The sequence below is a fragment of the Notolepis coatsorum genome, assembly GCF_963971535.1.
Source record: "Notolepis coatsorum genome assembly, chromosome: 11".
In the NCBI taxonomy this organism is placed as follows: Eukaryota; Metazoa; Chordata; class Actinopteri; order Aulopiformes; family Paralepididae; genus Notolepis; species Notolepis coatsorum.
In genome coordinates this window covers 53,454,476-53,467,710 of record NC_140175.1, presented here as the reverse complement: position 1 = coordinate 53,467,710, position 13,235 = coordinate 53,454,476, and the positions used below count along the sequence as shown (strand labels likewise).

General features: G+C 40.9%; 1 protein-coding gene across 1 annotated transcript; it reads right to left on the bottom strand.

Annotated features, from left to right (window-relative positions):
* Positions 1 to 7,543: 7,543 nt before the first annotated feature.
* LOC311237129 (uncharacterized protein) lies at positions 7,544 to 13,020 on the bottom strand (the record flags this gene model as incomplete). Its single annotated transcript, XM_084324935.1, has 4 exons — positions 12,979 to 13,020; positions 12,507 to 12,530; positions 11,272 to 12,019; positions 7,544 to 7,551 (listed from the first exon to the last, which is right to left on the bottom strand). Exons 3-4 carry the CDS (start codon positions 12,014 to 12,016, stop codon positions 7,544 to 7,546), a joined length of 753 nt encoding a protein of 250 aa, XP_084181061.1. The 5' UTR covers positions 12,017 to 12,019; positions 12,507 to 12,530; positions 12,979 to 13,020.
* Between the last annotated feature and the right edge of the window lie 215 nt (positions 13,021 to 13,235).

Genomic DNA, 13,235 nt, shown 5'->3' with positions numbered 1-13,235 from the left:
AAATTAAATAAATTAAAATTAAAGATGAGGTCCTTACAGTCACAGAAAACAGCCAGGATGAAGATGAGGTCCTTACAGTCAGGCCCGGACTGGCCACCGGGAGCACCGGGAGTTTTCCCGGTGGCCTGGCCTGCAAAAAAAATAAAAAATTAAATAAAAAGTATATATATAAAAATAATATATATTTTTTGCCAGGCCATTGTTTCTAGTTGTGGCGGCGGCGCGGCACGATAGTTAGATAACCTAGGTGGGTGGGGAACAACCAGCATTTCACTGTCTGCCACAGAGTTGGAGAACTATCTGACTCTCTCTCCCTCACACGGATCACACACACACAATGGAGACGTGCTGCCGCATGTGATTGGTGGAGGCGGGACCAGGCAATACAACTGATTGACAGCGGAGGCGGCGAATGGAATGGCAGATGGCCCTCAGATGCAGAATAACAGCCAGGCAATGCGCTAGGTAGTGAGGGACTCGGGAGAGATACAGTAGAGCGAAAGTCAATTAACGTTGATGTCAAGATGGACAGTGGAAGAAAGAGAAAGGGTGGAGGAGAGAGGGATAAAACAGACAAAAAAAAGAAATGCCCTTACAGGAGATTCTGCTAAATCCGGCAACATTTATCAAATGTTTTCTTGCACCAAGGTCAAGGAACCAGCAGGTTAGTCAGTGATAAAAATAAACATGTGGATGTTAGCTAGCTAACATTACCATGCAATGCATCATCTCCCCTGTCAAAAGCCCAATGTTAAATCTGCCAAGAAACAAATAAATAATTTAACCCTTGTGTCTGAAAACTAAAGTGTTATACTCTTAACATATTAGGGGACTAAATTGAAAAACGCCATAAAAAGATTATATGTTGAAATAATTTCCCACTTTCTTTTCCATAAATATTTTATTCAACTTCAGATAAAAAATGAAATACTCCCACTTTTCTGAAAGGAGTTGTTAAATCTGACATTACAAAAAAACAATATGTGGTGGTTATGATTGGGGCTGAAGTTGAATAAACAATTTATGAAAGAGAAAGTCAAAATAATTCAAAGATAATTCAAAGATTACACACCTTTGCCACATATATTGGCTACAAACATAATCACTGCAAAGTTATCAAAAAATAAGAATCTGATCAGACACAACGGTTAAGTTGTTGTTCCCTTTCTAATTTCCTCAAAAACATCTAGTCTAGTTAATGTGATTAATATTATTTGACAATTGATGCTTTTTGTTGGAAATGTCAGTCAGTGAGCTCATACTTTGAGCTCATTTTATAGTTAAAATGATTGAGACAACGCAATCTTCTGTCTTCGTTGTGCATGCATGCGTGTGCTCACCACACGCGATACATGTGTCACTATTCTGGCAGTGGCTACTGTTATTATAGTATTGTAATGAAAGGTCTGTTATTTAATGTTTGTGTAAAGGGCTATTTTAACTGTTGATGGGTAGTGCATCAGTAAAGTGAATATGGTATTGTGCTCTTGCTCTGTTTGAATAGGTGGAGAGAGTGGTTAACTGTATTATAATAGTAAATAGAAAAATATGTTGTGCTCTTGCTTTTTTCTTTTTGAAGGTGGAGAGAGTAGCATTGCTAGTGCCACAACAGTTTTATTTGAGGTTCATAACAGTACATTGTACTAAGCAATTGTTGGCTCATTAGTTTGTGATTCACATGCACTAAAATTCACCAGAATGCAAGAAAAGTCTTTGTAACAAAAAAATTCTTGGTGGGGAACCCCCAGACCCCCGCTTAAAAAGTGGCCTGATTGGGGCTATATTTCGCGCTATATCTCCCGGTATGAATTATTTCCCCAGTCCGGCCCTGCTTACAGTCACAGAAAATATGACCTCAAATGAGAAACACAAAGCTCTCCTGAAACTACACAAACAATTTGGTCACGCCTCCGCAGAAAGACTACAGCGACTCCTCTGCAGTTCAGGAAATAAAGACAAAGATTGTGACACTATTTTACAACAAATAGTACAGGAATGTGACATATGCCAGAGGTACAGCAAGACCAAGCCGAAGCCTGCTGTGGGCTTGCCTCTGGCTTCAGAGTACAATGAAACGGTGGCAGTGGACCTGCACGAGTTGGAACCAAGTTTATGGTACCTCCACATCATTGACCAATTTACACGTTTCAGCGCTGGAAGCATTGTGAAAACAAAGAACTCCTCTGTGATGGTGAACTCTTTTCTTCATACATGGATCAGCGTCCACGGCCCGCCACAGAAACTTTACAGTGATAATGGAGGATAATTCAACAATGCAGAGTTCCGTGACATGGCAGAGAACTTTAACATTGAGACAAAAACCACAGCAGGATACAGCCCCTGGAGCAATGGGCTACTGGAGAGACACAATCAGACCCTCACCGACATCATCCAGAAGGTCAGACGGGAAAATGGATGTGACTGGCAAACAGCCCTAGACTGGGCTCTCATGGCTAAGAACAGTATGCTCAATGTGCACGGCTACAGTCCTCATCAACTGGTGTTTGGCCAGAACCCCAACCTACCTTCTGTACTGGTTGATAAACCACCTGCGCTAGAAGGTACCACTATGAGTGCTAGAGTAGAACACATTTCAGCTTGCATGCCTCTAGAAAAGCATTTACTGAAGCAGAGTGCTCAGAAAGGATAAGACGAGCACTACGTAAGCAGCTCAGACCCACAGATGAGAAATATGAGATGGGTGACAAGGTGTATTACAAACGAGCTGAATGCGCTGAGTGGAAAGGACCAGGGATAGTTATTGGTCAGGATGGGGCTGTTGTTTTTGTGAGGCATGGTGGTTGCCTAGTGAGAGTGCATCACTCTAGGCTTTCTAAGGTGAACACAAAGGTTAGTGAAGAGCACATGGTACAAACTGATGCTGACACAGAAGCAGGAAGTGAGCAAGGTATAAACAATGCAACTGGTAGTTTAGACAGTGAGCAAAATACAGAGAATGAACATGAACAACAATTCAGTGACAGGGAAGCCAATACAAGTGAAGCGATCGATCCACCAAACACTTTGAGTGGTGTAACTCTAACTGAAATGGCGCGTAGGCCTAATGCCCATAATAATCCTGCCCCTAATGCAGGTGTGAGTTTAAAAACAGGACAGACTGTAACATATATGAACAGAGGTGACAATACTCTACTTAAAGCAAGAGTCTTAGGGAGATCAGGCAAGGCTACGGGAAAATATAAAACCTGGTATAACATGCAACATCTAGAGAATGATGGTAGTGAGGGGCAAAAGGAATCTATTGATATCTCACAGGTTGATAATCTCAACATTGAAACAGAAGACAGAGAAGCTGATGTACTTGTAACCAAAGACATCTCATTTGATGCAGCTAAACAGGAAGAAATAAAGAACTGGCACAATAATAATGTATTTGAGGAAGTTGAAGATGCAGGGCAGAAATGCATTTCCACCAGATGGGTTTGTAGTCTTAAGGACACTCCCAAGGGTATAGTGCCTAAAGCCCGACTGGTTGCCAGAGGTTTTGAAGAGCTGAATATTCAAGAGTTACCGAAAGATTCCCCCACATGTGCCACAGATTCACTTAGACTTATGTTATCAGTGATATGTCAAAACCAGTGGGAAGTCCATTCTATGGACATCAAATCTGCATTCTTGCAGGGTATTGAGCTATCCAGGTATATTTTTATCCGCCCCCCTTTAGAGGCAGGATGTCAACATGTTGTATGGAAACTAAAGAAATGTGTATATGGTCTTGCAGATGCATCACTATATTGGTACAACAAAGTGAAGGAAATCATGCTGAGTACTGGTGGTATAGTGTCACAGGTGGATCCGGCCGTCTTTTACTGGTTGGATGAGCAATGTAAGGTCACTGGGGTGCTTGCATGTCATGTAGATGATTTTCTTTGGGCAGGCTCATCAAACTTTTCATCCAATGTGATCCCCCAACTGCAGTCTGCATTCAAGGTTGGGCGTGAGGAGCATGAAAAGTTCTCCTATGTAGGAATGGATTTTGTAACTGTTAACGGTGAAGTTCAGGTACATCAACAAAGTTATATCGAGAACCTGGAGCCTATTCCCATACAAGCAAGTCGGGCCACACAGAGAAATGAACCCCTCAACGAAACTGAGAGCAGCTACGATAAAAAATAGGACAGATCCTGTGGGTTGCTAAACAGACAAGACCTGATGTAATGTTTGATTCATGTTGTTTGGCTACTAATATAAAAGGGGCAACAGTACAGTCTGTTCATGATGCAAATAAGATAATCCGTAAGGTAAAGTCTGAAAAGGTGACACTCAGATTTCAACATCTGGGAAACAGTGATGCTTTGAACTTGATCGTTTTCAGTGATGCTTCATTTAGAAATCTCCCAGACGGAGGTACACAGGGAGGTACTTTTATAACACTTATGGGAGAAAGAGGGAAGTTTTCCCCCCTCTGTTGGCATTCAAAGAAAATCAGACGTGTGGTTTGCAGTACCCTTGCAGGGGAAACTCTTGCCATGTCAGATGGGGTAGACAATGCAATTTTTCTAGACACACTATTTTCTGAGCTCACTACTGGAAATGCTGGACTGAATGCACCCCCTGTAATCTGTGTGACCGATAACCACTCTCTGTTCGATGCGCTTAAGTCCACAAAACAAGTCACAGAGAAGAGACTCAGGTTGGAAATCAGTAGCATTAAGGAGCTCATTCAGAGCAAGAGGATCAAGCAGGTGCGTTGGTCAGACACAAAATCTCAGCTCGCTGACTGTCTCACAAAAAAAGGAGCTTCGGCTCGTGTGCTCTTAAAAGCACTCCGTGAAGGACAATGGGATCTGGGTTAAAGTGTCTGTTGAAATGGAATATTGAAAACACCTTTGTTTATGTATTTGTTTCTTAAATGTTTCCCTAATTTATGTTGATTACTCAGGGAATTTTAATTTTTTTGTTTTAAGTCACTGTATGATTGTTTTATGATTCATGCAAGGTAATGTTATTTTTGTTTTGTTTATTTCTTTAAAAAGATAGAATGAGATTGTTAACATGTAATCTCTTTGCGTCTATACTACTGGCTATACGGTAGTCTAGGTTGCCCTCTGGAGGCTGTGAAACGCATGCGCAGTTAGTCTGTGTCGACCAGGTGCACAAGGTCCACCTTTTGTTAATGGCTCTGTATTGGTGTTATGCAAGTTGATTGAATAAACCAAGTTGACAGAAGATAAACGTTGTGTTTATTTATAGTAGACTAACATCCATGACACTTGGTAGGAGCGGTCATTGAGGTATGATGTCAGCCATGTCAGCACAGAGCCAGCCACTCCCATTCCTGCGAGGGCCGCGAGGAGGATCTGATGGTTGACTGTGTCGAAGGCTGCAGATAGATCTAGGAGAATCAGGACAGAGGAGAGGCCTTTCGCTTTTGCTAAGTGAAGTGCCTCTGTGACCACAATGAGGGCCGTTTCTGTGGAGTGGCCAGTCCGGAAGCCCGACTGATTAGGGTCTAGGAGGTCTAGGAGGAAGAGATAAGCAGTAAGTTGGTTGGATACAGCACGTTCAAGTGTTTTAGAAAGGAAGGAGAGAAGAGAGACAGGACGATAGTTGCCTATGACGGTGGGGTTCAGGGTTTTTTTTTTTATGAGCGGCGTGACTCTGGCTTGTTTTAGGGAGGTGGGGACCACCCCCGAGTTGAGTGAGGAGTTGATGGTTGCAGTTAGGAATGGGAGGATGTCTGGTGCTATGGTCTGGAGGAGTGGGGAGGGTAACTGGTCCAGCTGGCATGTAGTCGGACAGTTCGACGTTACCAGTGTCAGGGTCTCGGCTTCTGTAATTGGAGAGAAAGATGACAGAGTGAAGGATGAGGTTCTCGATTCAGCATTTGGAATGGGTGGGGGTTGGGAGAAGGAGCTGTGGATGTTCTCCACTTTTTCCTCAAAGAAGATCGCGAAGTCTTCGGCAGAGAAAGATGAGGGAGGAGGGGGGGGGGGGGGGAGTGAGGAGGGAGGACATAGCCAGAGAATCAGAAATATTGAAATATCACTCATACTATGATCAACTCAATCAATCAATGAAGCAAGGTTACTTGAAATCATAAGTTGAGACTAGGTATGATTAGAATGTTTGATAGTTAACTGCATTCTTCTGTAAAACCTACTGATTGCGGTGTGAAACCAACTCCACTGCACAGCTGGGAGTGCTCCTATGACGTCACTATGGAAACAGAACACATCTTGCCGTTGTGTAGGAAGGAATACCACACGCCCTCATTGAAAGCAACAAGAGCTACATCAGACACAAATTTTCTTTAAAACCAATTAATAAACATAATATGAGCCTCATCTTTTTATTTATCAAACTGTTGCTATATATAGCTTAAAAACAAACCCCCGAGATCTGTTCTGTTTACATACCAATGTCATAGTGACATACTGTAACTTAAGGTATCTATTATCATACATAATGACATTGATAACAGGCTTACAGTAGGTAGGGCATGTTATCATACATAATGACATTGATAACAGGCTTACAGGGTATGTGCAGTGGTGTATTACTGTAAGTACTTAAACAAATAAATTTTTACTAATGTTTTACAGAAAATTACTAAAAGTCTCAAGTCACTCACATTAAATGCACGTAAGTATCAAAAGTAAAAGTACAAAGTAACAAAACAGCCAGAAGTAGTTGTTTTCTCTCCAAACTTTATTAAATGTATTTCCCCTCCCTTCCTCATCTCCCTTCTCCTCTTGCCTGAAGACGGATCAAATGTAACTTTTCAAAATAGCTTTAACAGCCAATGGTGGCCAGTGTTGGAAAGAAATTGCTTGACATAACTTGAAGCACTAACAAAACAAACATTTTAAATGTATGCATCCTGCAACAACAGTTTTTATACAGTATACAATAGCGACTAAGAGTGTCACGATTCTCCAAATCTACTATTCAATTTGATTTAAACTGACGGCTATGAATATTTATAATATCCTTTCAAATTATATTATATATATTCAATTAGTTGATTAAATATACAGAGATTTTACTCCTTTAATGTCAGTAAATAAAAAGTGTCAATTTAGATATATATTTATGAAATCATTACAGTAACCTTTCATCAAGCAGTCCGATGATATTAGATGTGCTTCCCTGAAGGTTTTCTTCTGAAGAACTTCCGACTAAACGTGATGCATTTAATAATAACCTTATGAGAGATATGGCACTAGGAACCTGCAGGCTCCATAATATTAAGAAAAGTTGAATCAAGCTGGAATGAAGCGCAACCCAGAAGTACTGTTCTATCAATCCAGCTCTGATTCTCAATCATCTCAGACTCCAGCAGTGGTCATGGTGTCTGGAAAAGTAATACAGGCTACCGGTAAGCTAACGTTAACTAGCTTGTGTCGTTCTTTGAAATGTTGTTATATTTGTATTTTATTTTGTAGAAAGTAACGTGGTGTCCAAATTCAATGTAGTGGAGTAAAAGTGAAAGTTGCAATACATATAACAACTCAAGTAAAGTGTTGATACTCCCAAAAACTACTTAAGTACTGTAACAAAGTACATTTACTTCGATACTTTACCGCACTGCATTAGAGGAGCCATGTGTTAGGTGTCAGAAATGAGATCAATGTCACTATATAATTGTTCTGCCTCTCTCACACAGGAGGATATCAGATGTCTCTAATGGAGAAGGACATTACTAGTATAATTATTAGTAGTATTATTATCCTGTGACCCCACACTAATGACCTGCATCTATATATAGTTTAGTAAAAGTAATATACAAGGCCAGTACTGTGTATCTGCTGTTTGTACTCTAAACATCAGTGTCAAAAAAATAAATAATAATAATATATTAAGTAAAAAAATAAAATATCATCAGTGCATTCCTACCATGAAGCAGAACAAGGCCTTGTCCACATGTACAGTTATTTCTGAAACCATAGCTATTTCTGTGCGGTTTAGCCTTTCGTCCACAACGCAAACTGTGCTTCAGGGTCACTGAAACCAATTTTTTTTTTTTTTTTTTTTTTTTTTTAGAAAATGTGTATTTGTGTGAACGGATGAAACCAGAGCTTATGGGAAATGCTACCATCATGAGTGACTAATGGCCTTGTCCACACATATATGCATATTTTCTCCATGAAGAAAATGGAGATCCCTGGCGTGTGTGTGTTGTCGTGTGACTGATAGCCCTTTTCCACCAAATTAGTTCTGGTTCTTGAACCAGTGCCGTTCAAGATACTTGGAACCTTGATGCTACAGTATCTAGCAAACGGGCCTGCGTTTCCACCAGGTTTGAGTGGAACCACTGTAATGGGATGCGTCATCAATGGAGGGCATTTGTAAGGGTCCACCTGTCCCTGGACCTTTCTCCCCTGTCTGTACTCCTCAAGAGCCCCCTCCTTTTCACATTCTCTCCCAGGGTCTCCCTCCACTCATGAACAATATTCCTCTGCCTATTCTAGGACCCTTCCCCCCTGCCTGTACTCTTCAACAACCCCCACATTTACCCCCACCTTTGCACAGACATTTCCCATCTGTACCTCCCCCTGCTGGACATTCATCTGAACTTCTCCTTGTCTCACTCATGCATACCCTCCTGGTGCACTGGTGGGTTCATGCATTCAATGGGTCTCATTCCCGAAAATTTTCCAAAGATATATTCTGGAAGACTTATCTTGGAACCACTGAGACATAATCTATGACAAGTACACTCTGAGTCCTGAACGTGCTGGAGATATGTCTTAAGTGGCTGAAACGGTCGCAGAAATTATATGATCTGATATCTGCTTGGAGAATGGCATTCTGTCGTAAACTCCAAAGCGCGTTCCCGTTCAGCTCATTTGCATACAGAACACCGCCTCCATAGTTCCTTATAAGGCAACTAGTGACGCAGTTGTGTGTACGCAGTACTGTATATGAATGAATGAATGACATATAATATATATAGCCTACGGCGGCCGTAATGAATGAACGCAGTATATGGCTTATTATTCCATAAACCTATAGGCTACTGTTCATTCGTAGGCGCACACAAGACTTGTTATGGAATATTAATGCAGTCTATTTCCACCGATTAGCTTTAGTTCTTATTTATTTATCCACTGTCATTTCAGTGTTGGTGTAGGCTATATAGTGTATTTCAATATAAGTTTAATTGATTAATGATATATTCGAAGGAATGCAGGTTTATAGCTATATCAACCCCCTCCAATGTACAGTAAATGACCAAGTATGGTTTTGTCAATATTCCAATGTACAGTTTTGCTTGTACAGTGTAAGTCTATCCCCCACCCATCCCTACCCAACCTCCTCCAACAGTTTCTACGTCAAATGTACTCTCTTTTCTGGACTCTTTTTGTATCACAAACAGTACTGTATTTGCAAATCTGGTATGTCATAAATGTATAGATGTAGCAGTACTGTCTATCTGTGTCATGTGAATGAATGAATGAATGAAAACTTTATTTAACAGATTGCAGAATGGGTACAATACAGTACGGCTCAATACATACAATTGTTAAGGGGATGCAGACCTGAGAAAGACGTTTGTCTTGTTTCCATCAGGGTCCCCCATTTTCAATTCATATAGACATATATGACATACATGACATACAGATAGTCAGTACTGCTACATCTATACATTTATGACATACCAGATTTGCAAATACAGTACTGTTTGTGATACAGAAGGAGTCAAGAAAAGGGAGTATATACATTTGACGTAGAAACTGTACATTGGAGGAGGTTGGGTGGGGGGGGTTGGGTACATTGGGATATTGACAACCATACTGGGTAATTTACATTGGAGGTGGTTGGGGGGGGGGGGGGGGGGCACACTGTATAAACAAGTAACACTGTACATTGAGGGGGGGGGGGGGGGGGAGGAGACACTGTACAAACAAACACAATTGTACATTGAACTATTGACAAAACCATACTAGGTAAATGACTGTACATTGGAGGGGGTTGGGTTAGGATATTTACAGGGGCCAGTGTTGAATTGCAGTCTCCCGTAGGTGTCCCTTGAGAGAGGTTTTGAAAGTGGGTAGTGATCCACATTCCTTTACAGCTTTGTGTCATATATGTTATGATGAATTGAAAATGGGGGACCCTGATGTAAACAAGACGAAATTCTTTCTCTGGCATCCCCTTATGTAATTGAGCTGTACTGTACTGTACCCATTCTGCAATCTGTTAATACAGTTTTCAATCAATCAATCAAACAAAGGTCTGTCCCATTGTATACCAATCAATGGGATACATTGCATGTTGACCTGCATTCTTTCAAATGTATATAATTAATCATTAAAACAGATGTGTAACAAATAAGAAATACAAATTCCACAGAAGGCATTAAATTATTATTATTTTCAATCATTTCATAATAATTGCATAATTGTGTTTGAATATCTGAGTAATTATTTGTCCAAAATAGCTGGTTCAGATATGGTTAATCCAGCTGCCCTGTGATCAGATGAATCCATATTATTTATTTTTACAACATCAAATTCGTAATTTCTTATCGTACAAATATTGTCATATTTATTTTAATTATGATTAACGTCACAGTGCCCAAGTGCGTCCACCTTTTTATAGGATTCTATCACATTTGCATAACAATAGCGAATATTACGTACCTTGCGCCGTTTTCATTGGAGTTTTTTACAAAACAACGCTGTTTTATTTGTCCTATATATGCGGATATCATTTAAAAACTTAAATTTTACCATTTTAGTTCCCTTTAGACAACAAACATAATGCTAATGATGCACTTTAATTATGATAATTAGGTGGCCATTCACGGTCACTGTACTGAGGTGACGTGAGGGCGCATTCATAGTTTAACGCTCCTGTGTTCAGATCGCATTTTCATCAACTTTTACCGACCTGCTGACCTGTGAACTGTGAAAAAAGGTCTTGGAAAATGGAGTTCTTTTGTTTGAACCTGTTTTCATCCTTTAAAATCAATGCTGCCATCTACTGTCAGCTGGAAGGTAGTGTCGTTTGTCTACCATCTCATCTCAGGAGCAAACAACATCCCCATTTTATTTGTCTAACAAACAAAATATTAATCACAATCACTTGTCACATTAACATTTGTGAGTACATGTGTTTTCAACAAAAATATGACAAATTTAACACAACAGCCAGCACTTCATAAAATTTTATAAACATTATATAAAAAATAAAATAAACATAACTTAGAACAATAACTATTTACAGCACACCATACATATTTATAAATTTTTTCATTCGCTCACTCATTCATACACTCATTCATCCAAACACCAGTAACACCAGAAACTAGCATTCTATTGTAGGGCCCTCCTGGGTAGCCCCCCTTATAAATAATAAAAGGGGGGACGTCCTCCCCAGCCGCGTTGAGGCAGGCCAGGACCGTGATGTGTTCCCTGGTTCCCTGGGCCTGCCTGTAGGCGTGCTTCGTCCCACGGGGCACAACGACCTTCCTCCGGTTGGAGTCCATCTGAAACCCCGTCTCGTCACAGTTGTAAATATGACGGGGTTTCTCCCTCAGCCCGTGCTCCTCCATGGTGCTGGTGAGGAGCTTGAAGTATTCTTCTATGGCCCCCCTCTTAGCGCAGGCTGCCCTCCCACGGTCAATGGTGTCCGGGATCCGGATCGTGAGGCGATGGTGTTGCCTCTCCCTAAAATTGATCCACCACCCCTGGCCAAGGGATGTTTTTAGGTTCCCTGGGTGACGGAGGTTATAGATGGCCAGGGCGTGGGCCAGGACCTGCGACCTCGTCAGCGGAAACCCATAACTGGCAGAGTACAAGCAGTACTCCACCAGGGAACTCTCATCTTCAGGGGTCAGATAGGTGCCCCGGCCGATGTTGCAGGCCAGAGACACCTTTCCGCTGAGTCGGTCGATCAGGCTGGACTTAGGGACCTCGAACAACGTGGCTGCCCGCCTCGCACTCCACCTGCCTGCTCTGACCTCTGCAATGGCCTGATCCATGGCCTCCTGGGTCCACAGACGCACCTTCCTCTCCCTCTTCCGCATTTGCCGGATATTAGGCATGCTCTGCAAACACACAAAAATATTTTAAACAAGAAAGTAAAATAATATGAACTTTATTATTATTGTACGACTGACGAGTTTATTTTATTTGATTTATTTAGCACATTATTTAAAAAAAACAGTGCTAGGAGGGAACTTATGTGAGTGATTTATGATGAAATTAAATTAGATTTGAATTGTTTTTTTGAATATGGATAAGGAGGTTGTTGACCTCAATGATGAATTTAGTTTATTGCTATGGTTTGTTGGATATGAGTGAAATTCTGATGAAAAGATGCAGAACAATGGAAGGTATCAAGAACATCTTGCCTTTTGTTAATGAACTTGAATATGAATGAGCATGAAACCAAAATGATTATGCTGAAATATTACCAGACATGCAAACACACACACAACCTTACCTTCACCCAGTTCAGCATGGCAGCCTCACACACACACACACACACCTCCATTCACCTGTAGAGAAACAAACAAGCACACACAAACCTACCGTGTCTGCTGTCTGACTTTGTCACTGCTTCAGATGTTTTTTTATACAGAGATTGAGAGAGAGAGAGAGAGAGAGAGAGAAAACCAGTTCATTATTTTCCCCGCGAAAATTATTGTTCTCCCTTCGATTATTTTCGCGCAACCTCAGTTCATCACTCGTTCAGACAAACTTAGATCTCTTATTAAGATTACAAATGTACAACACATTTCGTCGGACAAAACACTGGCTATATATGCTAGCAACATAACCAAACAATCTGACTTCATCTTGGGGCGAGTGGGAGTTCGTGTTTAAGGAACAGGAAGCTACTTTTACTTGGAAATCAGCGTCGCCCCGAACACATTCGAACAATTATAACGTTGCAGTGGTACAAACGTTCACATCTAGTAGTCTTTAGATGACTAAATATAGATGAATACTCATGAAATTTGATATATATACTCTAAAATAAGTATGATTTCATATCACCTACCTTTCGACGTGAAAATCTGGTGGGGCTGTGAGGAAAGATCCAGAATGCCGCGCAAGATGGGGCGTGACCGAAGTTGGGTTTGGGCGTTCCCAGATAAAGAGGGTGACCGGGATTGGTTTACGTTCCGTTAAGTAATTAATTCCAAGGAGGCCTGTAGCGTTGACTTGAAGGAATCACTATGAGAACACAGTCTGTCAAGTTATAATAACATTTTAAATTAGTCAATCAATCATGAGATTTTATCGTGGGCTGAGAGC